This window comes from Mytilus californianus, unplaced genomic scaffold (assembly GCF_021869535.1).
Source record: "Mytilus californianus isolate M0D057914Y unplaced genomic scaffold, xbMytCali1.0.p SCAF_8, whole genome shotgun sequence".
NCBI classification, from domain to species: domain Eukaryota; kingdom Metazoa; phylum Mollusca; class Bivalvia; order Mytilida; family Mytilidae; genus Mytilus; species Mytilus californianus.
The window spans coordinates 82701659-82726323 of NW_026262734.1; the positions used below are offsets into that span (position 1 = coordinate 82701659).

General features: G+C 32.7%; 2 protein-coding genes across 2 annotated transcripts in view; one reads left to right on the plus strand and one right to left on the minus strand.

The window, feature by feature from the left end:
- The window catches only part of LOC127710918 (uncharacterized), an 82517-nt gene that overhangs the window by 46217 nt on the left and 11635 nt on the right, over positions 1 to 24665 (minus strand). The gene's annotated exons all lie outside the window — the stretch shown is intronic.
- LOC127712868 (uncharacterized) lies at positions 14022 to 24544 on the plus strand. The gene is made up of 6 exons (XM_052219473.1): positions 14022 to 14045; positions 14767 to 14936; positions 21285 to 21457; positions 22043 to 22090; positions 23093 to 23272; positions 23910 to 24544. The coding sequence occupies exons 1-6, from the start codon at positions 14022 to 14024 to the stop codon at positions 24143 to 24145; spliced, it is 831 nt and encodes a 276-aa protein (XP_052075433.1). The 3' UTR covers positions 24146 to 24544.

Sequence of the window (24665 nt, forward strand, 5' to 3'; positions counted from 1 at the left end):
CGACCTAAATTATGGCCAAAGTTCAAGGTTGTTGTTTCTAGAATATCATGTTCTGAAAATCATTTTCCGAAAGGATACTTTAATTTCCATTCTAGGCTAAAAATGTTTCCTTTCTATTTTCATGTCAAAAAGTCTTTTGATTGTCGATTTGTCTATTCTATAGTTATGATTCTCAACACAATCTTATCAAATACAATTTTAGCAAAAATACCCCACCTTGACATGCATATAAATAACGAATTAATCCATTATAGGGTTACTTGACACTACATGTAGATATGTATTTATATTTTTGTTGGATATATAGAATATTGTAAGGAGATTAGTATTCCGATGGGAACTTTTTACCTTTAAAAACAGATTTAGTCCTTTAACTTTAAGGAAAATGTTTATAAAGACCCGACAATAGGTATTCTTAACAATTATTACAGATATTGAGATATTCTCTTCAACAATCCATATTTTTCTGAATACTAGACAAATGAAATTTATCCATCTGATCTCCATTTTACTAAACACAACATAAACAGTGAACAATATCCTTTTTAAAACTTACATAATACAGAAGTTTGCTAGAAAATATTCATACTTAAATTCATGAGAAATGTGACAACTTATCCTATACAATTGTAAATGTTCATTTCATTGAAAGTATTGTTCTATTGGATACTTCTACATTTTCATTTCTCAGATGTAATCTTGCGTTTGCAAGTATCTTTAAATTTTTTTTTTTATTACTAAAACACCTTTACAACAGAGATTAAAAGTAAGATCTCATAGATTAGTCAAAAGTCTTACTAAATATGATCACAAATAAAGAGCTTGTTTGTGGAAGTATGAAAACATCTTTAGGAATACTAATACGCGATGGTATTTTGCATCCAACGTTTTTACTGTTTATTGTTTATCAAGCTGATCAGTCTAGGAATTATCTTTGAAATCCTTCTCTTTGGCCTAACATTGTACTCAAAAGTTTTAAATTATATTATTTTGTTCAATTACCATGTCTTGGCATTTTGGGGATACTAATCAATTCGTTTTTTATTATTTGAAGCAATACAAAAATGTTTCTTTTGGGTTTTTTTCTGTGTAGTTTGTTTAGGATAATACCAATGAGTATATTCATGAACGTTGCTGTATGGAATCGTATGGAACGTACAGCAATTAAAAGTATACTGTAAGACTGCATGATTTTTTTTATCAGCAGGTTGTATATTTTATTATTCTGTGCGTTTCCTATTTTCCTTAATTTCAGTGTTAGGTCCTTTTACTGATTTTATTCTATATTGGATAAGAAAATGTGGTATGATTGCCAATGAGACAACTTTCCTCCAGAAATCAAATGACGGAACAGTTAGCAACCATAGGTCACTGTACGGCCTTCAACAATGAGCAAAACCCATACCGCATAGCAACCTATAGAAAAGTCCAGACATGACAAATAAAATGTAAAACAATTCAAACGAGAAAACTATCAGCCTGATTTATGTACAAATCCAAAAACAAATAAGAAATACAGCAACAAACGACAACCACTGAATTATAGGCTCCCAACTTGCGAAAGGCACATACAGAATGTGGCGGAGTAAAACATGTTTGCACACGGCCTAATCTAATACAGTAGTGTAAGATCTGAATATAAGAACAAACTATAAAAATAAGTTGAAAATAGCTCAACTCATCGAATCGGCACATAGCGCACAAATAAACCAAACTACTTTAAAGACTTGAGACACAAAGTATCGATCTGAGAGTTGTTGCAATTACTGAAAGCTTGATCAAATTAAAGCTAACAATAACATATAAACAAATCATGTATCCAAGACTAAAATATCAATATATTCGCTACCTTTAGCGATTTAGATTATTTTGTCATTTGATTGCTCTTTCGTTAACGTATACCCCGGATCTAATTTTATTCATATCATTTACAATTTTCTCTTAAAATGATATGAATAATATATACTAAGTAGCAAAAATTTGTCAATGTTTTTTTTTTTATACATTTTCATTAAATTTGTATTTTTTTTATTGAAAAGAAAATAATCAAAAGCCCGATAATTAACATCATATATATTTTAATATTCCTAATGGTGTCATTCATTATTTATATTTTATAAAAAAGTGGATTGCTCGGAATTATTTGAAAAAATTGAATAATGCGTTTATTATTATGATTAACATGAACTTTTCATAAAATTTATGAAATGGGTTTTCAGGTTGCCATTATAATTTTTAGAGAAAAAATTCTTGCGACCACTTCGGCAATACTATTGCTTATTCTTCAGATAGGGTTGAGTTTATTATATGTTCTTGTCGTTATTAATGTTATGAATTAAACATGAAGCGGGAAAAATTGATTATAACATTACTTCCATTTATTTTAATATGTATAATCGTTGTAAACCATTTAGTCAATATATGTAAAACATGATATAATCACCTACAATAAATGCATTCAAGTGCAACATGTAGGTTTTCAGGCGATAGTACAACATTGGGTTTAATATGCTTCTAAAAGGTAGGTTTTTTTTCATAAACATTTTCTGTTTTGTTTTGAAAGACTGCACTTTTCATGCAAACCTTTATAAAAGTATTCTTTTTCATATAAATTGTTAGTGAATGTAAACATATTTAATTCAAATAACTTTCATACGTGTAAAATGTAGGAATGTGCAAAGACCGATTAAAACAATACAAAATTGTATTCCAGATGACAGTACAAAAGTAAGTGACTTCTAAAGAAATAAAACAAAGAAAACCAAAACAAGACACATTCATTACTAAAATATTAATAGTTAAAGATATAATCATGAAAATACAGACAACAGACGCACTTAATTATTTAGTCAGCCCAAGTTAATCCCCTAAACTATGTTGTAAATGGGTATTCATACCCTGAACAAATTTCACTTGATGATATTTCAAAGACATATCACAATTTAAAAAAAAAAGACGTTAGCTATACTCACTAAGATTCATAATCAATTAATATGTACCAATTATATTTTGATGCCCCTGATACAAATCCCTATACCAATCAAGACAAAGTTACGTAATATCCTTGGATATTACTGATACAGATGGGTGCAGTCCTAACCTGTACGCAAGTTAATTAAGAGCAGACTTTGTAACTGCTTTCCATGTTAACTTTAGCAATTTTAAGCAGACAAGCAAGTTAACTTCATCTGCTGCAGACCTTTTGACAATTCTGCTTCAGACTAGACCGGTGGACCGGTCTACTTTTGACGAATAGCCAGGACAGGTCTACTCCAGACCAGATTATGGACTTGTCTGATCTTGACCTGTCATGGTCATCGGTCAAATCCTGATCACTAAGAACAGGTCTGCGTTTGACAGATTGTTGTGTTTGACACTTTTAATAACAGACCTGACCTTTGATTATATGAACGATGATCTGATTGTTCGATTTTCTAGTAGAGCAAAACAATATATTATTTACATAATTGCTCCAAAATACATGTAAATATATTAAAATTTCGTTTTTCATCTATTTGAGTATAAATAAAATAACGGTTGTAAAATTTTGCATTTGTCGATTGACATATATATACATGCAGGTATTTGTAAGGAATGGTATTTTTGTTTAATCGAAGACGGATAATAAAATTACCCAATGCATTTGAAAAATATATTGATATGATTAGATAGTCAAAACATTGGTAAAATTTCTTCATTCCCTATTGTGTGCAGTTTACTCCTTAATATATTCTATGCTTTACATGCATTTTCCATCGTAATTCAATTTGTTTGCCTAGAATTGATGATTATATGTTTGACGAAATGCCTTAATATTTAAGGTATTGCATAATCTTCCTAGGTACTTTTGAACCTTCTCCCCAATTTCAGCAAATACATAATATGTACTATATGTTTTCGATTTTGGTTATGTCAGTTCTTGAATATTTGCATGGAGGAACAAATTTTAAGAAATTAGAAATACAATATTTTCTGACATACCTAAAAATGGTACTTATGCATACCAATATTGCATTTATCTATAATTATTCATATATAATATATATGATATAACCGCAGTAACAAAAAAAAATAATATCATACTGTCGGTTAATTTCCTGTAATAAGTACAAATATGGCCGGAAGTGATTAATGCAGGCAAACATTTTGTTAAAAAAACCAACTCTGAGAAATTAGAACTACTAATTTAAAGAAAAAACAGTTCAATAACTTAAATAAAAAGAGGTTTAAATTGATACATTTTATTATATGTGTGATCCCGCCATATAATTTATATTATAAAGTACAAATATGGTCAGTTTTTGATTGATCGGGCAAATAGTGTTGCGAACACATATTTTTTTTCAATTAAAGGATTGGCGTACGCCCCCACCCCTGAATCTCAACTGCTATCTGATGACCACGTTTTTAAGCTTACAAATGTACACGGACTGGTACATTTGAAAAAGGATCAGACCATAACCTTTGATATAAAATATATATAACTTTAAAAAATTGATATTAATTAAAATATACAATAAACGTTAGCTCTTTTCTTTCAATGGTCTAAAATGGTAACCATATCGTTTCCGAGTTTTTCAAACGACATATCAGAAGATGCTCTTATTCCAATCAAAGTTGTTATGCGTACTGTATTTATTGTAATTATATTTTTGATATCGAGAAACAAAGACATTTTAAAACATTTAATCAATCACGAAAAACGGTCATCGTCATAGGTTAACACAGGTGTTGAGCAGACCAGCACAAAACTTTAACTTTACAATAGGACTGGTTCAGTTGGAGTTGTCAAGGTCAAAGTTTACGTTGTGCAGGCATGAGAGCTTTCGAAGTTAATGTCAGTAGCAAACCTGTCCGAAGATAAACTTTTAGCAGTCATATAGACTGACTTATGATCAAGTCTACTTTTTAAGTCAACTTGATTTTTGTCCAGGACCGGTCGAAGCGGCCTTAAACCTGTCACTGTCAAAATTGCATGCTATCAAAGAAAATTTGGGGTAAAGGGTAGGACTGCACCCATTTCTCACGGAATTGTTTTAAATTTCGTCATTAAGAAATATAACAAAAAGAAATCCAATTCTTGATGTCCCCAAAGGTAATAAAAAAATATGTCAATCTGACATTTTCATATTTTACAATGTTTACAAATTAGATTCAGATTGTTAAAATTATTCTTTTATTCGTTATATTCATACACCACAAGTAATTGTTCCTTGTCGGAACGGACCGTTTATTTCCTGGGCACTCCGGCTTCCTCCACCAATAAAAACTGACCACCACGAAATAGCATAAAAGTGCTAAAAATGGGCTTTAATACCAATTAATTGATCAATCAATTGTCTGAACGTCTTTTTCTCTTCCCCTGGGTATCTTCGTCACATTTATCTGGATTTTTTGCATACCCTGTTGCATAAGTCAATTACAGATATATATGCATTTTGTTTAAGTTCTTTTGTGTATTAACATAACATATTGACCTGTGACGAGGTGTAAGGAGGCATGGCCACGGTGACGTTGACATTTTTCCTTTAGCTCTCTACGACTTACGGTTTTTGAGAATTTACGTTTGACGGAGTCAGTTCAGAACTCGTGTTGATTTATCTGCCATAAGGATAAGTCTATTGTTTTGGTCCACTTGCAATCAAGTACTGCATTTAGCATAGGAAAATTTCCCACCTTTCGGTTTCTATGTCCTTGTTATGGGTTCTGAGTTAAACTTGAAAGAAGGATTATTTTTACAATTCCGGAGAAAAAGAAATTTCCGTCAGTAGGATCGATTTGAAATAGTTTATTTATGCCCAATATTTGATACCGTAGAGCATGTTGGTATGTCATACTTTGAGTTTGAAAAGGTTTCGAATATTTCGGTCCCTTCTAAACAAAATTCATAAGGTTATATAATGGTTCCGTTAATTTTGTTTGATAAATATACTTGTGGTCTTCTTTTTGGTTAATTTTGGAAGATCAGGTTAATAATCTTAACAGATTGGTTGTACAAATGTTCCATTATGTTATCATTTAGACACCAGGGGGAGTTACCCAATCAGGGAAAAATCACATAGTTTTCTTGACTGTTCGAATTGTCTTTTATTCTTGAAATTTTATTTCACCACTATATAACCTTATGAATTTTGTTTAGAAGGGACCGAAATATCGTCCAATAAAACAAATTACTGAACGAAAGAAATGTGGTACAATCTTAAGCTACTCTTTTCCCTTTACTGCATTATCTTGTTGTAGAAGAAAGAAATCGGATAACAAACGATTGAAATTTTTTCAATAAATTAATGTTATTGATAATCGTATATAATTGTAACTTTTTCAAACTAGTTCTACACATAAAAAATATATCAATTAGTCTAGGGAAGCATTCTGTGCTGCATCTGTTGACAAAACAGCCAACAATGACGTCGTTTTGTGACGCAAGTAATCTGCTTAAATACTCAAACTGAGATCAAGAAAGATCAACATATGCAGCTGAAGATAAGATTTTACAAAAGAACCCTTTCAACAAGAATTGACTGTAAACCTGCTGCTGAAGACCAGCAGATTCCCGTTACGTGTTATTTTTCTAGCTGCTGCTGGACACCACAACAGTCCCGCTATGAATTGGCTTTCTACGTTTCCCATGAAACTTAAGGTTTTTCATTTAGTTTTATATCTGCATCCGGAAAATTTTTAACTTCACACGCTTCGGTATTTCTTATATGTAAATTATTAGGACAAAAGACGTGGATATGAGCAATGAACTAAACCTATACCGTACATTGTTGTCAATATGAGGGATTTTTATGCGATTGGCATACAAGTGAGAAGTTTTGATAGCTATAAAACCAGGTTTAATTTACCATTTTCTACATATGGAAATGCTTGTACCAAGTCAGGAATATTGACATGAAATGTGTTTTCCATTCATTAGATGTGTTTGAGCATTTTATTTTGCGGTTTGATGAGGGACTTTCCGTTTTGAATTATCCTTGGAGTTCGGTATTTTTGTTATGTTACTTGTTACATATAAAAGGCTCCAACTTGACAAAATGTAAAACATTTTAAGCGAGAAAACCAATGGCCTAATTTGTGAAAAAACAACAAAAGAAAAAACAAATAAGACTGACAATAAGCAACAACAACCATATATATATAAATAATGAATATAATTATTACTTCTGAAGCTTGTTCAATCCCATCATTCTCACACGTTGTTGTCAATACAATGGAATTCTATGCGACTGTCATACAAGTGAGAGGTTTAACTAGCTATAAAACCAGGCTTAATTCACTATTTTCTACATGAGGAAATGCCTGTACCAAGTCAGGAATATGACAGCTGTTTTCCATTCGTTTGATGTGTTTTGGCTTTTGATTTTGCCATTTGACAAAGGACTTTCCGTTTTGAATTTTTATCTTGGAGTTCGTTATTTTTGCTATTTCACTTTTTATTAGAACTAAAATTATTGGACTTTCTACAAATGAAACTCTGATGCTGATACTAATGAATTAGTAGATATATATTGACGGACTTTAGAACGCAGCACACATTTTGATAATTGTTTTTACCAAATCATGATTGATCCTCATATAACTAATATATATGCTTACCACACTTTTTTCTGTTTGGAAAAATCAATACCTGACGTACCTAAGGTAATTGGACATTTCGGATTAATGAAGTCGCACGAAATTTGAAACCCAAAATTGATTTTTTAAGGTTTTACTTCGTGAAACAATTCTATCAATCAATACCCACACTTAAATCAGTAAAACAATGATGCATTTCAATATTGCCGAGACTGAGCAGTAAAAACCTGAATCAGGCCACACGAATACTGTAAACCAACTAATTGATGATTTATTTTTCGCGACTTTCGCGAGTAGAAAAATATCGCGAATATAAATCGTCGCGAATATGTAAAACTTGGAATTTTTCTTACTTAACTACATCAAGTAAATTTGAATGTCGCGAAATCAAATCGCATCGAAATGGGCTAGAAAGGGCTAAACGCGAAATAAAATATCTTCGAAAATTAGTTGGTTTACAGTATTGTGGCAGGAATAATTATGTGAACGTGCTGTTGCAAGACAGTTTTTTTAACATGTTTCATGTTGCCACATTTAGAACGGGAACTGCTTTCATATCTTTCAACACCGAGAAGATGAACATCCTTTAACAACGATTGAACGGAAAATTGACGCCAAACACCACAATATTCCTGCTACATACTGGCTTCCTATCTGCTGCTGAACAACACAAGATTTCCGCTATGTATTGGCTCTATTCATTTCACAAGGAACCCTTTCATTTCGTTTTATATCGGAAAATGTTTGTATACACTTGGTTCTGTTTTCTGACTTATGATTTAAGCATCGTTAACCAACTAAATATGAATTATTATTAGTGAAAACTCTTATAATGATAGCAGTATTGTAGAAAGTGAAACAGTGTTCGTATTAAAAACGAACAATTCATATTATGTAAGTTAGATTCCTTCAGCTTTGTGCTGATAATCGCGAGGATTTTTTATAAAAAGTATTATCATTCTATTTTTTTCTTATTGTGATAATATCATTATTTCAAAATTAGTTCTTTCGTGTACTGATTTATTGTATTTTCTGTATGTAATTTTGTTAGTCTTCTGTTCAGGTAAACATAGCTAAGGGTTATGATGTTAAATAAATCTAATTTTACCCTGTCACATATTTATATGGTTGTCCAGAGTCAGAAACATTGTCAGTTGTTATCAAAATTTTAGTCAGTTATCAATGTTATGTCTTATTTGGAGAATGTCGTGTTGATAGCAGATCTAAGTTTGTTTCTGTTTAATTCTTCTTAAGCTTAAGACTCGGCATGGTTCAGACGTTGATATATTGCATAGACACCTGTCTATTGTTGACGACAGTATGCTGCCCTCTAGATGTGGTTCGGCTGCTTTTTCATTGATGTTCACCCCACATATTATTCTGTTCATATTCATTGTGTTATTGTGCTATGGTAATTTTTGTATTCTTGTCTTTCGTTTTTGCTTATGTGTTTTGTCTATATGCCTTTTTGTATTTCTTTGTAGACATATTTGTTTGTTTTTATAGTGATTAACATTATAACACAATGCTGACTGTTGTACCCCTATATTTGACATTTTTACCTATTATGTCTGTTTGTTTTGTTCACACATTGTTGTCAATATAATGGAATTTTAAGCGACTGTCATACAAGTGAGAGGTTTAGCTAGTTATAAAACTAGGTTCAATCCACCATTTTCTACACAAGAAAATGCCTGTACCAAGTCAGGAATATGACAGTTGTTATCCATTTGCTTGATGTGTTTGAGCTTTTGATTTTGCCATTTGTTTAGGGACTTTCCGTTTTGAATTTTCCTCGGAGTTCGGTTTTTTTGTTATTTTACTTTTTGCATACAATTTTCTCTTAAAAAAGTAACAAGAATATATAGATTGGATGTCCCCTGGGAAGATTTTTTATTTTCAATTAGAATTGTAACTTTAAAAGTCGATAGTTAAGCTTTGATGTATTTTGATATTCCAAACTGTTTCATTATTTATTCATTCATTACAAAATAAAGCGGATTGCTCCAAATAACTAGAAAATATATATAATTATGCTGTTAGTATTGATATTGATTTTCATATTTGTTGTGTAATGGTCTTTCAAGTTACATTGATTAATTTTATTCTTCCAAGCACTGACGTTCTTTATTTGGCCATTTAACCTTTTTATTCAAGCATCAATGGTGAGTCTTTCGTAGAAAAAACGCTCATCTTGCGTACACAAATTATAAGCCTAGTATCGTTAATGAATTTGTTTTCATACCTTATTGGTAATCAGAGCGTTTAATAGGCTTAAACAGTTCTTACTCCTACCAAAGAATGGGTCTCCGTTTTTCTGTGCATTTTTTGCAAATGCGCATTGCTTATGAATGGAGGCTTTTGAGAAAAAGCTTTATGTGGAGAGACTGACTCTCTGACTGTAGTTTATATGAATATGACAGTTGTTATCCATTCGTTTGATGTGTTTTGTCATTTGATTTTGCCATGTGATTAGGGACTTTCCGATTGAATTTTCCTCGGAGTTCAGTATTTTTTTGATTTTACTTTTTTCATGTAAGATCTCTTTTACGGGTCTGCAGAGTGAACATTTCTGTCTCCTACATACAATTTTTCCTGATATTCTAACGACAGACGAAATGTCCGTCCTTTAGCACGTTAAATTTATTAAGATCCTACATATTGAACTTATTATTAATTGTTCTTCTCTTGAATATGCATTGCATATTTGTCACTGAACATTGACAAACAACAATCAAGCAATCACCAGAATTAGATATGTTCTCTGCTCCACATACATGATATGACCAACTTCTATTTTGAATTTAGATATTCTCTTAATTTAGTTTTAAATCTGAAACGAGACGATTTCAATTTTAAAATTATAAACTTTCCACTTAGGAACAACTTCACACGCGTATGGAGTATACATTTTTCAACTCATACGATATTCAGGAGCTTGTTGCTTCTCAGACTTTGTAAAACGTCATCAGTGTCTGAGCAAAACAATAATGAGCCAGGGTTTTGTCAAAAAACGTCTCGTCCTTTCTCTCAAAAAGTTCATCGGAATGTACCAAGACCTAAATAAATAAATAATCAGTGTCTTCTTCACAATTAATACAAAATGGTTTTCATGATTGATCGTTTGTGGGTTCAGGACATGAACAAATTAACAATAAATACAATAGGTTTGTCTGTTATAGAGGCCGTAGGTCTGAAAAATTTAGACAGCCACTAAACAATGAGGGTATATTGGATAGGGGCAGAAATTTAGCCTTGCAACAGGCGACCCACCGATCCTTCGAGTTTTTGCAGGGGTTCCTAACGTGCAGAGAGCGAGGCAATCTTTCTACACGAAGAATCGCATTAAACGTCCCCATTCTAACCGGACGTTGATTCATACATGTACATCCCGCACAGCCAGACGGACGCCCAACTTTGGCAAGGGTTTTACTGCCGGTCGGAAGAAAACCTATAGCGATCATATTTCTATTCCCCGGTCTAGTATATCCAAATTTTTGTATACGCCATTTACCGATCTGACTTACGCAATCATCTTCAGCTATTGTCCTCTCATTGATATAAAAATAAAACTTATTAACCAATATTTCATGCGCAAGTCATCACCGCGAAAAGATGAAAGAAAATTAAAACATACGTTTTTAGTATTATCTTTTAATTTAAAATATAAAGGTTCATAGATATAAGAAGATGTGGTATAAGTGCCAATGAGACAACTCTCCATCCAAGTCAAAATTGATAAAATTAAACCATTATAGGTCAATGTACGGTCTTCAACACGGAGCCTAGGCTCACACTGAACAGCAAGCTATAAAGGGCCCCAAAAATTACTAGTGTAAAACCATACAAACGGGAAAACCAACGTGAATAGAAAGCCTATTGTTAATTTTATAAAGATTTTACACTGTATATACCAATATTCAATTATAGGTCTCTTATGGTTGTTGACTGGAAGTCTGATAAAAACAGCTTCAACAGACTGGAAGTTTGTATTTAAAATTGATGCAAATGGTAAGTTTGCGAATATATATGTTTAAACTCCTTTAGGTAATTTTTTTAGTGACAACAAATAAAAGAACTATTTCAATTCGACCTGCTTTGATACGATAACTGCACTTGAATTTTACTAGATAAAAAATGTGTTCGCTATGGAGATTCAGTATATCGGAATTCCAATGGGGACTAACTGGGCAACGCCTATTGCGGACCTGTTTCTGTATTGTTACGAGTTGCAATTTATGTTTGAAATCAGCAAAGACCAATGAAAACAATGCAAGATCTGATACAAAAACTTAATGACACTTTTAGATATTTGGATGATATATTGGCTCTCACTAATGACGTCTTCAGTATATACACTAAAGAGATTAATCCTGTTGAACTTACTTTAAATAAAGCTAATACTAACAATGAACACTGCCCTTTCCTTGATCTTGATATCTATATCTTTAAAGGGAAGCTTAATACTAAAATTTACGATAAAAGAGATGATTTTTCATTTCCTTTTGAAAATTATCCATTTTTAGATGATGACTTTCTTTGGCAACATCTCAGGATGTTTATATATCTCAACTTGTTCGATTCGCCCGTGTATGTAACAACGTATCTCTGTATTACTGAAAAATTATTTTACCAGGGTTTTCGATATCACGAACTTGTCAAAACATTTACTAAATTTTATCATCAATACAACGACATCATTCGTAAATATAAATCAACGTGCAGACATCTTATACGTTCAGGTATTTCCCATCCCATCGTTAATGGTAATATTATAAACAAATCACAAAAATGTCGTCATTCACCTCAAAAGCTAACAAAACCTTTAAACAGACTTATTCAGAAGGGATATTGTTACGATATTGTTGTCAGGTCAGTTAAGATGGCTTTTTTAATTAATATTGATTCCCTTTTTGCCTCGGAAATAAACACATTTATTAGAAAACCAGATGTTGGAATGATACGGTTTATGTTATTGTATATTTTATGATGGTATGATAATAAACCCCTAACGGGAGGGATTGTGCTTGATTTTCATATGATGAAGACACAATCTTTCAATCAGTTTAATTGAGGTCTGGAGCTGGGATGTCAGTAACTGCTAGGAGTCCTTTGTTAATTTATGTTGATCATTGTCACTTTGCTTAGTTTCTTCTGATACCTTTTCTTACATCGGATTCGGACTTATTTTAAACTGAGTTTTACTGTGCGTATTATTCCACATTGGCTAGAGGTATAAGTGGAGGGTTGAGATCTTACAAAACATGTTTAACAACGCCAAATGTTTGCGCCTGTCCCAAGTCAGGAACCTCTTGCCTTTGTTAGTCTTCTATGTTTTTTAAAATATTTAGTTCATTTATATGTTTCGGAGTTTAGTATGGCGTCCATTTTCGCTTTACTATTATACATTATTGGTTAAGGGCCAGTTGAAGCCCGCTTCTGTGTTGAAAACCCATTGGTGGCCTTGGGCTGTTTTCTGCTCTTTAGTCGGACTGTTGTCTCTGACACACTCCCCGTTTGTTATTCTTAATTTTATAACATAGGGTATCGCACGAAACCTAAAAGGATCGAGACCTGGTAATGCGACCAGGAAAGCGTCTCCTGATATGCATGCTTCGAAGTGTAACAATTGGAAATTGGACACACTCGGCAAAATTACGGACTAGAATACTTCTCTGGTGTCTAAAAATTGAGGACTGCAAAAACATGTCGCTATGCAGTTGAGATACAGACATATTGTATCGGTCTACCAATTCGTGAAGGTGAATTTAAATCTTATGCAGTGTCGCTTGCAGTCGTTCTTCGTCATAAATCTGTTAAAACACTTTTTATGTAAAGAAAAACATTGTAAGAAATATAGCTTTTTTTATCCTTTAAAATTCCTTCAGGCGTATATAAACAGAGGTTTCTGAGCACAATAAAGCAAAAGTTTCGAATCTCAAATCGCTTTTTTTGTTTTTTATCAAGGGAAAAATACCAATGTATATGATCTGTATATGGACGATGGGATAACCTACAATATTAACGACATTGATGCACAAACTGTTAATATCTCAAATGGAAAGCATTTCAAGTCAGATATCATTAATCACTGGAAGGATATTGACATCGAACAGGTAACAATACTGACTTAAATGTAAGACACGACATTTTTTTAAGCCTATTATAAAAAGATAGAATTTTCGTTAATTTCAACATTATTTATAGCCAAAAATCTACAATCAATCTATTTTAAAAATCTGTTTCATTCCCTAGCAAAACGTTTTATAAGTAGATACACCAAATCATGACATTTTCATGTATTTATTAAATTGACAAATTGCCTGTTCCGTGATGTCAAGGAAAATATTTGTTTTATAAAAAAAATTAATGTTAAGAGTGGGTACATGTATTTTGTTGTTTCTCAAAGTAGCTTTAAATCGTTTATGAGTCTTCAAATAACCATGTATAGACAAATGTCAGTTGAAGTATGCCTTGTTTTATAATTTTATATTTTAAATGGAAGCGGTCCCAAAATTTCATTGATGGGGGTCAAGATTTTCAAGGTTTACTATACACATGTATCATGTATATTGCACCTTTGAGTAAAAAATGTGCAACAGAAACATATAGCACTTTGTTGCGAAATATTTTATCGTTTTCCTGTAAATACATATTTCCTCAGAAGAACTTGAATACAACAAAATACATGTATTTCCTTTGAACTAAAGTGAGCAGCAGAGTTCACCAGCTAAACGAAGCAAAAAAAAAAAAAAAAAAAAAAAAAAAAAAAAAAAAAAAAAAAAAAAAACATGTGATGTAACAAAATAGAAAGCACCAATTTCATTTCTCCGCACTCGACAATCAATTTCCTTTCAATGGTGCTCGAGACCAACATATTTGAAAATCCAAACCTAACAAAAATGAAGAAGAGCTGATAAAACCAAAAAAAAGACATAAAGTAAAGCCAATTTCGGCAAAATCAGAGCATAAGGGTGATACAGTCCTGAATTTAAAATGATTTCTAAAATTTCTAACAGCAAATGTCAAAAAAGATATTATTCACTTTAAAAATGTCTTAATATTTAGATATAAACTAAGCGTTTATCTAGATCTGCTTGAGTAGCATTTGTAATATCAGTTTGAAACTTTGACTACACATAGAATACTTTAAACAGTATACATGATTAACTTAATCAATATCGTCAGGTAAAGGTAGTTGTTTATCAAAATGGTCTGGAACAAGCCTTTCTAAACTTTGATGGTACTGGAACAGATAAGACAAACTGGTTTAGTCAAGAGGGGCTACTAAACAGTCCATATTATGATATTAAGACTGCGAGCTCCTCTATCAACGGTTATCATTTTGCCATTGAAGGGTAAGTAGAGATCAACATATGGGGCATATACGAACAAAATGTTGTAATTGAGCATGATACGTATCAAATAACACTTTGATGGACATAAAAAATAAGTATTACTCAAGGAATATAAACAATAAATTAATACCAAACTGTCAAATCATACATTTTACAAATAAAATGCATTTAGCATGCGTGCAGACATACACCAAATTTCCTCTTATATGAAGTTATGTGAAAAGATTAAAACATTCAGAAGCCCTTCAATTAACCGCATGGGCATGTCAAAAGTTAATTTTCTTGTCAGTGCTACTAGAAATCAAATATTAAATATTAGAAAAAATTTGAATGCTTAACCAAACATATCATCCTAGAAAAGACGTCAGTTAGCAATAAATGTAATTCGTAATGACATACATGCCTATAGTTAAACCTGTCATTTAGAGATGTACCTTACCTCTTTGAAGACGATTATTATCTGTTAATAAAGTTTTACACAGAATATCGTCCTAGAACATCAGTACTACCGCAAGCTTTGTTCTGTACGGTACTCAACGGGATTCAAACCAATGCTTCTCCGACATGATGAAAATACCTCCCAGTTTGCCACACGCCAAAGACCACTCGAATATATAGGCTGAATAAGATATAGTTTTTGTTTCTTCGTCGGTATCACGTAAGATTGAACCAGGTACTTGATGTATTGTTGCATGTTGATGGAATAAATTACAGATCAGTTGTTTTTGTACTTCTAACAGGCAACCGTACGGCCTTCAACAATGAGAAAACCCCCAGTTGTTTTTGTGCTTCTTACAGGCAACCGTACGGCCTTCAACATTAAGAAAAACCCATACCGTATAGTAAATATCAATAGCCCCGACATGAAAAATTTGAAACAATTCAATTGAAAAAACTAACGGCATAATTTATAACAAAACAATTAACAAAAAATAATATAACAGAACTACAGGCTATTGACATGGACAGGCACACAAGGAATGTGGCAGGGTTAAACATGTTTGTGTGAGCGCTCAACCCTACCCCTAACCTGGGACAGTGGAGAAACAGCACAACATAAGAACACACTATAAATAAAGCTAAATTTAGGCAGTATATTTAGAGAATTCTTGATTATTTAACGAATTGATATCATCAAAATAACGGTAAATGTGGTTGAATTTATCAATTAAATGGAATTTAGACGGGTATTTTCTTAGTTTTGCCATAAACTGTGATTCATAACAGTACAGGAACATTTCTGCTATTAAAGGGGCACAATTGGTGTCCATAGGAATACCTACAATCTGTCGATAAACTTTAATGCCGAAACGTACATACATGTTGTCCAGGGAAAAAAATGATGACTGTAATCATCTCATCACACCTCCAGTAAATATATCTAGCATATTTAACTTTCTCGTTTGATATTGATTTGGCTGTAATAAGTCCGGAATGACATGTGTGAACGGAGGAAACGAACGGCTTGATTTAAACTAAATCTATAAAAATAAATTAAGTACACAATAGGTTAGTTTCATATTGATAGAAACTCGATCTGTATCGCGTTCTGGTATCGTTAAGGTTTTGAGACAAGCTATTGGTTTTAATAGATTTACTAAATATGTATATATTTATATATACAACAACAAGTCTAAATTGAAAACATCGATTGCGTTGGATAAAAACCGCAATTTTTATACGTGTGCATGCAAAACAAATTTCTTGGTAGAGGGGTCTAAATACAGCACAAACAACATTTTCCAAAAGACCAAAAATGTGAAAAAGTATATTTTAACAAAACGCATTTGACTAGCAGGTCGAACAACTGACGTTCTTAAACCCTGCTGTCTGCCATTGGCGATTGCCAAATAAACGGATCACAAGATGTAACAAAATGGATCTAATATTAATTCATTACCAAACAGAAAACAATAAACTTGCGGAAAAGATGGCATACCGCAAACATGAGGAGCAAAAATTTGTACACCATATCCGGATTTCGACAATTAATGTCTCTTCAGTGATGTTAGATATCCAAACGGTATTTGGAAGGCCATATAATTTACCTCAATTTAGGATAAACTCTTGAATTTTAAAGAGTCGAAATAGGTTGAACGGATCATATAAACCCGAAGGAAAATATAATACAAGCCCGAACGAAAAAATATAAACAAGTATAAATTGAAAACAACGTTCAGACCTATGATTGCGTTGGATAAAAACCGCAATTTGTATACGTGTGCATGCAAAACAAATCTCTTGGTAGAGGGGTCTAAATACAGCACAAACAACATTTTCCAACAGATTAAATATGTGAAAAAAGTATATTTTAACAAAACGCATTTGACTAGCGGGTCGAACAACTGATGTTCTTAAACCCTGCTGACTGCCATTGGCAATTGCCAAATAAACGGATCACAAGATGTAAAAATATGGATCTAAATATTAATTTATTACCAAACAAAAAACAATAAACTGCTACACTGGAAGAAGTTATCGACAAAATCAAATCGGATGTTGTTCATCTAACTAACAACAAGTACTCGTCGTTTTATAACACCTCTTCTCACAAGAAAACAGCCATACAATCGCTGAGAAACCGAAATTATATTGTGATAAAAGCAGCAGACAAGGGAAGTGCCGTTGTGATAATGGACAAAGCTAACTTCATCGCGGAAGCAGATCGTCTGCTCTCTGATGAGAGATTTTATAAGAAGCTTGACCATGGCCCTACTTCCGAGTTTAGTTCCATAATTATTACTGCGTTACAAACCATGCACAATGACATAGGCCACATAGATGATGATACAATCGGATATTTAAAACTAGAGAACGCCAAGCCTGGTCGATTGTATCTTCTTCCCAAAATACACAAAGGTACAAGGTTAACAACCCTGGTAGACCCATTGTAACCGGAAACGGCCACCCTACCGATAAAAACTCTGAATTCGTAGACTTCCATTTAAGATCTCATGTAGAAAATCTTCCATCTCACATTTAAGACACCACAGATTACCTTCGTAAAATGAAATCCATGAACCCTCTTCTTCCTGAAACTATCCTTGTCACTTCGGATGTCATTGTATACCAACATACCTCATGATGACGGTATACAATCGTTCAAGGAAATATTGGACCCTCGCAACAGTTTAAGAACCACCCACCGAATGTTTAGTCTAGATGCCTACTCTGGTTCTGAAATGCAACAATTTCACCTTCAAAGTAAACATTACCTTCAGATAAACGGGACAGCGATGGGGACGAAAATGGCACCGTCTTACGCCAATATGTTCGTGGGCAAATTAAAGAAACAAATCGTTTCAACATCTTTATCTAAACCTCTGTCATAATTCCGTTTCATCGATGATGTTCACATGAAATGGATTGAACCCAAACAAAAACTGGATGATTTTATCAAACATGCAAACAACGCCCACCAGGCAATTAAATTCACACATGAAATTTCCGACTCTAAAAGATCTTTGTTGGACACAACTACATCTATAAAGGACGGTGTCATGTCGACAGACCTCTACTGTAAATCTACAGATAAACATCTGATGTAGTACCTTTCTCCCAAAAGCTGTCACCTCAAACACTGTACAAAAAGTATCCCGTACATTCAAGCTCTCAGGGTGAAGCCGATTTCCTCCTCTGAGGAATCTGTCACTAAACGGTTTCATGAGTTTTGACCAAACGAGGTTATAAGAAATGGGACATAGATAAGGGGTTTGTGCGTGCTAACAATAACAGCCGCACTGACCTATTAGAGTACAAACAGAAAGGGCGAAGTGAAATAGTTCCGTTTGTTTTAACATACAATCCCGCCTTTACTAATCTTTCCAATCTCATCCGTGCCAATTTGCAGATTATTGCCAAACACCAAAATATCCAAGATATTTTCCAAACCTCCTATGTTAGCTTTTCGGAGACCCAAAAGTCTGAAAGACTTCTTCATGAGAGCTAACGTCTCCTCTAATAAAAGCTCTTTAACTGCAGGATGGAGCAAGTCGTGTGGTAACAGGCGATGTCTGACTTGCCAACAACTACTGAATACTCAAACATTTACTTGTCCGTATACACTATATATTGCAATGTAACTTGAAAAACTCTGAATGGTGTTTACCTTCATCAGTGTCGATGTGGCATGCAGTATGTTGGAGAGACAGAAAGAAAGAACAAACACATGAATGGTCATCGAAGTGACTACACCTGCAAGCCCGACCTCCCCATAAGTCGTCATTTGCGATCACATCAGCACGCCCAAGCGGATCTTAAAAACCTTACCATCACTATCATAGACCACAACGAGGGTTGGTCAAGGGCCGACAGACTTGCTAGGGAAAGTTTTTAGATACAAAAAATTAAGGACAGTTTCCCCAGAGGTCATTAATGAAAAAACATAAAATGAGTCCCCACCATCACTTGTTTCCTGCAACTCAGGCTTCATTACAGGACTCTCACAGTTTTAAGGAATTTATTACTCCTCCCAAACATCAATCTTGAAAAAAATTACCAGCGTATTGATTCGTGATAATTTGTATGACGTTCAAGATTATTATTTCAGTTCGACTACCACATGTCAAGATAAGAATCCTTTGACATCTTACTGATGAAGGATATTATTTATCAGAAATATTTGATATTTGTTCATGATTTTACTATTTTTTTATGATGTACCCTTTTAGACTTGCTTATTATATTTTGTAGTGTATTGTATGATATTTATATGATCCATCGCCTCGAAAGATTTATCGTTGGCTATTATTCAGACATTTTATGTATATAAATAGATACAGTATATATATTTGGTGTCACGATATCTCAGTAGCATGATGTTCGAATCCCGGCGAGGGAAGAACAAAAAATTTGCGAAAGCAAATTTACAGATCTCACATTGTTGGGCTGATGTTTAGACGAGTTGTATATGTATATATAAATTTTTAATTAAGATCCATTTATTACACCTTGTGATCCGTTTATTTGGCACTCGCCAATGGCAGTCAGCAGGGTTTAAGAACATTTGTTGTTCGACCTGTTAGTCAAATGCGTTTTGTTAAAATATACTTTTTCACTTTTTTGGTCTTTTGGAAAATGTTGTTTGTGCTGTATTTAGACCCCTCTAACAAGAAATTTGTTTTTGCATGCACACGTATAAAAATTGCGGTTTTTATCCAACGCAATCATAGGTTTGAACGTTGTTTTCAATTTAGACTTGTTTATATTTTTTCGTTTGGGCTTGTATTATATTTGCCTTCGGGTTTATATGATCCGTTCATCCTAATTTGACTCCTCAAAATTCGAGAGTCTATACTAAATTGAGGTAAATTACATGGCCTTCCAAATATTGTTTCGATTCCTAACATCACTGAAGAGACATTAATTGTCGAAATCCGGATATGGTGTACAAAAATCTTTTCACCTTTGTTTGCGGTATACCATCTTTGCCGCAAGTTTATTGTTTTCTGTTTGGTATTAAATTTTTAATTAAGATCCATTTATTACACCTTGTGATCCGTTTATTTGGCACTCGCCAATGGCAGTCAGCAGGGTTTAAGAACATTTGTTGTTCGACCTGTTAGTCAAATGCGTTTTGTTAAAATATACTTTTTCAATTTTTTGGTCTTTTGGAAAATGTTGTTTGTGCTGTATTTAGACCCCTCTAACACGAAATTTGTTTTTGCATGCACACGTATAAAAATTGCGGTTTTTATCCAACGCAATCATAGGTTTGAACGTTGTTTTCAATTTAGACTTGTTTATATTTTTTCGTTTGGGCTTGTATTATATTTGCCTTCGGGTTTATATGATCCGTTCATCCTAATTTGACTCCTCAAAATTCGAGAGTCCATCCTAAATTGAGGTAAATTACATGGCCTTCCAAATATTGTTTCGATTCCTAACATCACTGAAGAGACATTAATTGTCGAAATCCGGATATGGTGTACAAAAATCTTTGCACCTTTGTTTGCGGTATACCATCTTTGCCGCAAGTTTATTGTTTTCTGTTTGGTATTAAATTTTTAATTAAGATCCATTTATTACACCTTGTGATCCGTTTATTTGGCACTCGCCAATGGCAGTCAGCAGGGTTTAAGAACATTTGTTGTTCGACCTGTTAGTCAAATGAGTTTTGTTAAAATATACTTTTCACTTTTTTGGTCTTTTGGAAAATGTTGTTTGTGCTGTATTTAGACCCCTCTAACAAGAAATTTGTTTTTGCATGCACACGTATAAAAATTGCTGTTTTTATCCAACGCAATCATAGGTTTGAACGTTGTTTTCAATTTAGACTTGTATATATATATATATATATATATATATATATATATACTGTATCTATTTCATCATTTGTTTTTATTTAAGCTATTCCCATCACCGCAGACGCTTCTTTGTGAGTAAATTATTTAGAGAATGTCCAGGAGATTTAGGTTGGTTGCTTGTTTATGAAGGCAGTGACGGCGTATGTAACTACGAACAAGAAAATACACTAACGATACTTTATAGTCCAGTCAACAGATCAATGACGTTTGAAAAGAGTATGTTCACAAATGAATTATGTACTTATAAAATCACACAACATTTTACGTGACAAATTATACCTCTTATTTCAGCATTGTACAAGGTGTAAATTCAAATAGGAATTTATAAGATTATTTGTATAAAAGATTATTAAGTTGTTTGAATGAATTCGACATAAACGCTAAATGTACATAAATTTAAACATAATGGACATAAGGTTTCATACTAGAAGCCCTTTTAATTTCCATGTTTTTGCATCTGAAAACACATAAAAAATGTGATCTTCTTTTGCAAACTATCAGCTAGAATGTTAAAAAAGTATTGGTTCAGGATATTGTCATAAATTGCTTTGTTGGAGTTCATTCATGAAAAGTAATTACTATTTTAATCTTGACCGTTGTTACAAAACTAAAAGCTGCTTTTAAAATTTGCTTTGTCATGTTTTTGTTTTTTTTCGTTTGTTTAATCTAGTTTGGGCTTCATTTTGTTTTAATTATATTTATGTTTACAACTTTAAGAGAATACTTTTCTAGAAAAACTACAGCATCGCTACAATTAAAATTACAGTACTAATTAAAAAAGTAACTATGTTCTATTTCCAGTGTTCCAAAACGGATACAGAGCAGATACGTTGGGAATGTTTGTCACATGTATGTACCAGTATCAATATTACGATTGAGTCATGGTTTTGTTTGTGTGCTATGGTATTGAAATAATTAATGCGCTCTATGGGGATTGACAGTGAAAAGGCAACTCCAACAATCATTTCATCACTTAGCATTTAATACTGAAGACAGTCAAGAAAATATACATAAATATTAGGTGTTTTCTTTTGCGTTCATTAAAAAAACTTGAACAGGTAAAAAATAGCTTTTGGTCTGTTTCCACATAAATTTTGTTAAGTCATTCATCAGATATAAATCGACAAGCACAAAGTTATTTGCAGCAGTCACAGTCGCATAAATGGTAAGTTGACAATTAGAAAACTGGAATCATAACGTTTATCATGTTTATCAATGATTCTAGTTTGAAGTCGCCCACCAGCACACATTTAATAAAAACAAAAAATGTCATAGTAGGGTATGAGATAAATAAAATGCAGTAGGACTTTGATTACATATGCACATTGTACCTTATATATGTTAAATCATATCAGGTGTTTTATTAAGATAAATTGAGCAATAGAATAATACAATATACAATCTGAAAAAGAATACGAACACATCAATATATATATACACATATCACGCAAACGATTCCTTTCAAAAAAAAAAAAAAAATCCAAAGTATATATTCAACACTGATAAAATGGAATGTTTTAATGCGTCTTGTGGTCATTATGTACTAAAACTATTTGCATAATTTGCCATCGCAATCTTTAGATACCAGAAAAGCCGTCTAATCATTAATTTTACTGATTGGGTCCTATTCCCAATAGTGACATTTTGACCGAGTTTGGATTCGCATAGTGGTGATGCATAGATAACAGGATATGCTTTCTCTGTCGACGAACGCGGTTATGTTTCGTTTGGAGTACATGCGACTCCCTCGATTGTGTTAGTTTGTCTGCTTATTCGATTTATAAACATTAGTAAGCTACTGTTGACTATATTCAAGTAACCGCTCAACATGATCTCACTTTTTGTGTTCAGTCAAAGCATCGACATGCCAGCCGTTAGCACACCAAGCTGATATTTGTTCCACCCCTGTGCACTTAGCATCTTCCAGTTATTGCTACCAACTATGTAATAAATCATTACCAGAGACCAACTTGCGCGGACAAATTCAGAAACCGGAGAAAGTGCTTAAAGTAGATAGGAAGGCTACTAGTAGTAAGATATAGTTTGAGAAATATCCATAGTCTTGTTTTTTTGTGTTTTATTTAGCTTTAATTCATGTCTTTATTCGTATGTTTTTCACATTATCTTTTACATTTAGAGGATGTTTTTTTTAACTACTTAATAGACGTTACTCATAATGCATTTTTTTTTTAACTACTTAATAGACGTTACTCATAATGCATGTTTTTTTTTATAATCGTAATTTTTTTTAAATCTTTCTACTATCAATGTTTTTTCCTTGTACGCTCATTTATATAATTTCGAATTAAACCCATAGAAAAATTTAGAAAATATGAAAATTATTTGTTCTCAAATTACCTTAATCTTCCAAATACAAGTATATATGTAAAATGTCTAAAATTTTAGGATATACAGATTATATGAACGCATTTTCTTTGATTTGTACTTTCGTATGTATATGTAATCTAAATACACCCGCTTATTATCAAACTCTCACTGGAGCACATTGCTTCATTATAAACTATAAGACTTCGTGCAGTTTGTAACCAAGATTAACTTTAAAACAAATATATATATATAAATTGCTATTATTTATTAAATGGTCAATACTGTCTGTCATTAATTTGTACTTAATACATACATATGTATACGGTATTGCCATTTTTAGAATACAGACGCTCAATAACCAGTGCCCCTGACGACAGGTTTTCATCAAAGACCATGGGTCTAGTTGGAGCACTGTGCATTGCGCTCGTAGTTGGATTTATCGTAACAATCGACTGTGTCAACATTTGTCAGAAATGTTCAAAGACAAATAAGGTGACAACAGTGAAGGAAGATCGCACTTACGAGGTGAAAAGAGGAATTCCACTAAAAGAAAAGGGCATGAACAAGGACGTATGAATTCGGTTAGAAACCTCCTGGAAATTGCTGAAAATGATTCAAACAATATTAACATGAAACTGATTGAATATAACATCACCCTTAATATAGACTATTTGATACTCAGTAACTAAAAAAATTCATCAATCTCCTAAGAACAAAGATCTTGGTTTCTTAATGTTTACCAGTGTCCATCTCAATTTGCATACAGATATATTGCAGCAATAAGAAAGACAACATAGCTAGAATATTGAACATTAAAATCTTACAGATGTAATAGTATTGATGACAAACCCAGCTGAGTAATAAACAATTTTCTTTGGATTTATATAGAGATTGAAACTCAAAACGTCTAAAGAGAACAACAGAGGACTCGTATGTATGCATTGATAATGTATATTTTTGTTTTATTTACAGCTATGAGTATGGTTAGTATGATAATCAATAATAGTATTTATATTGTCATTTATAAATTAAAGTGGTGTAAACAATTGTTTCAGCAAGTGTTACAATTTTTTTTTTAGGAAATTAAACCCCTACA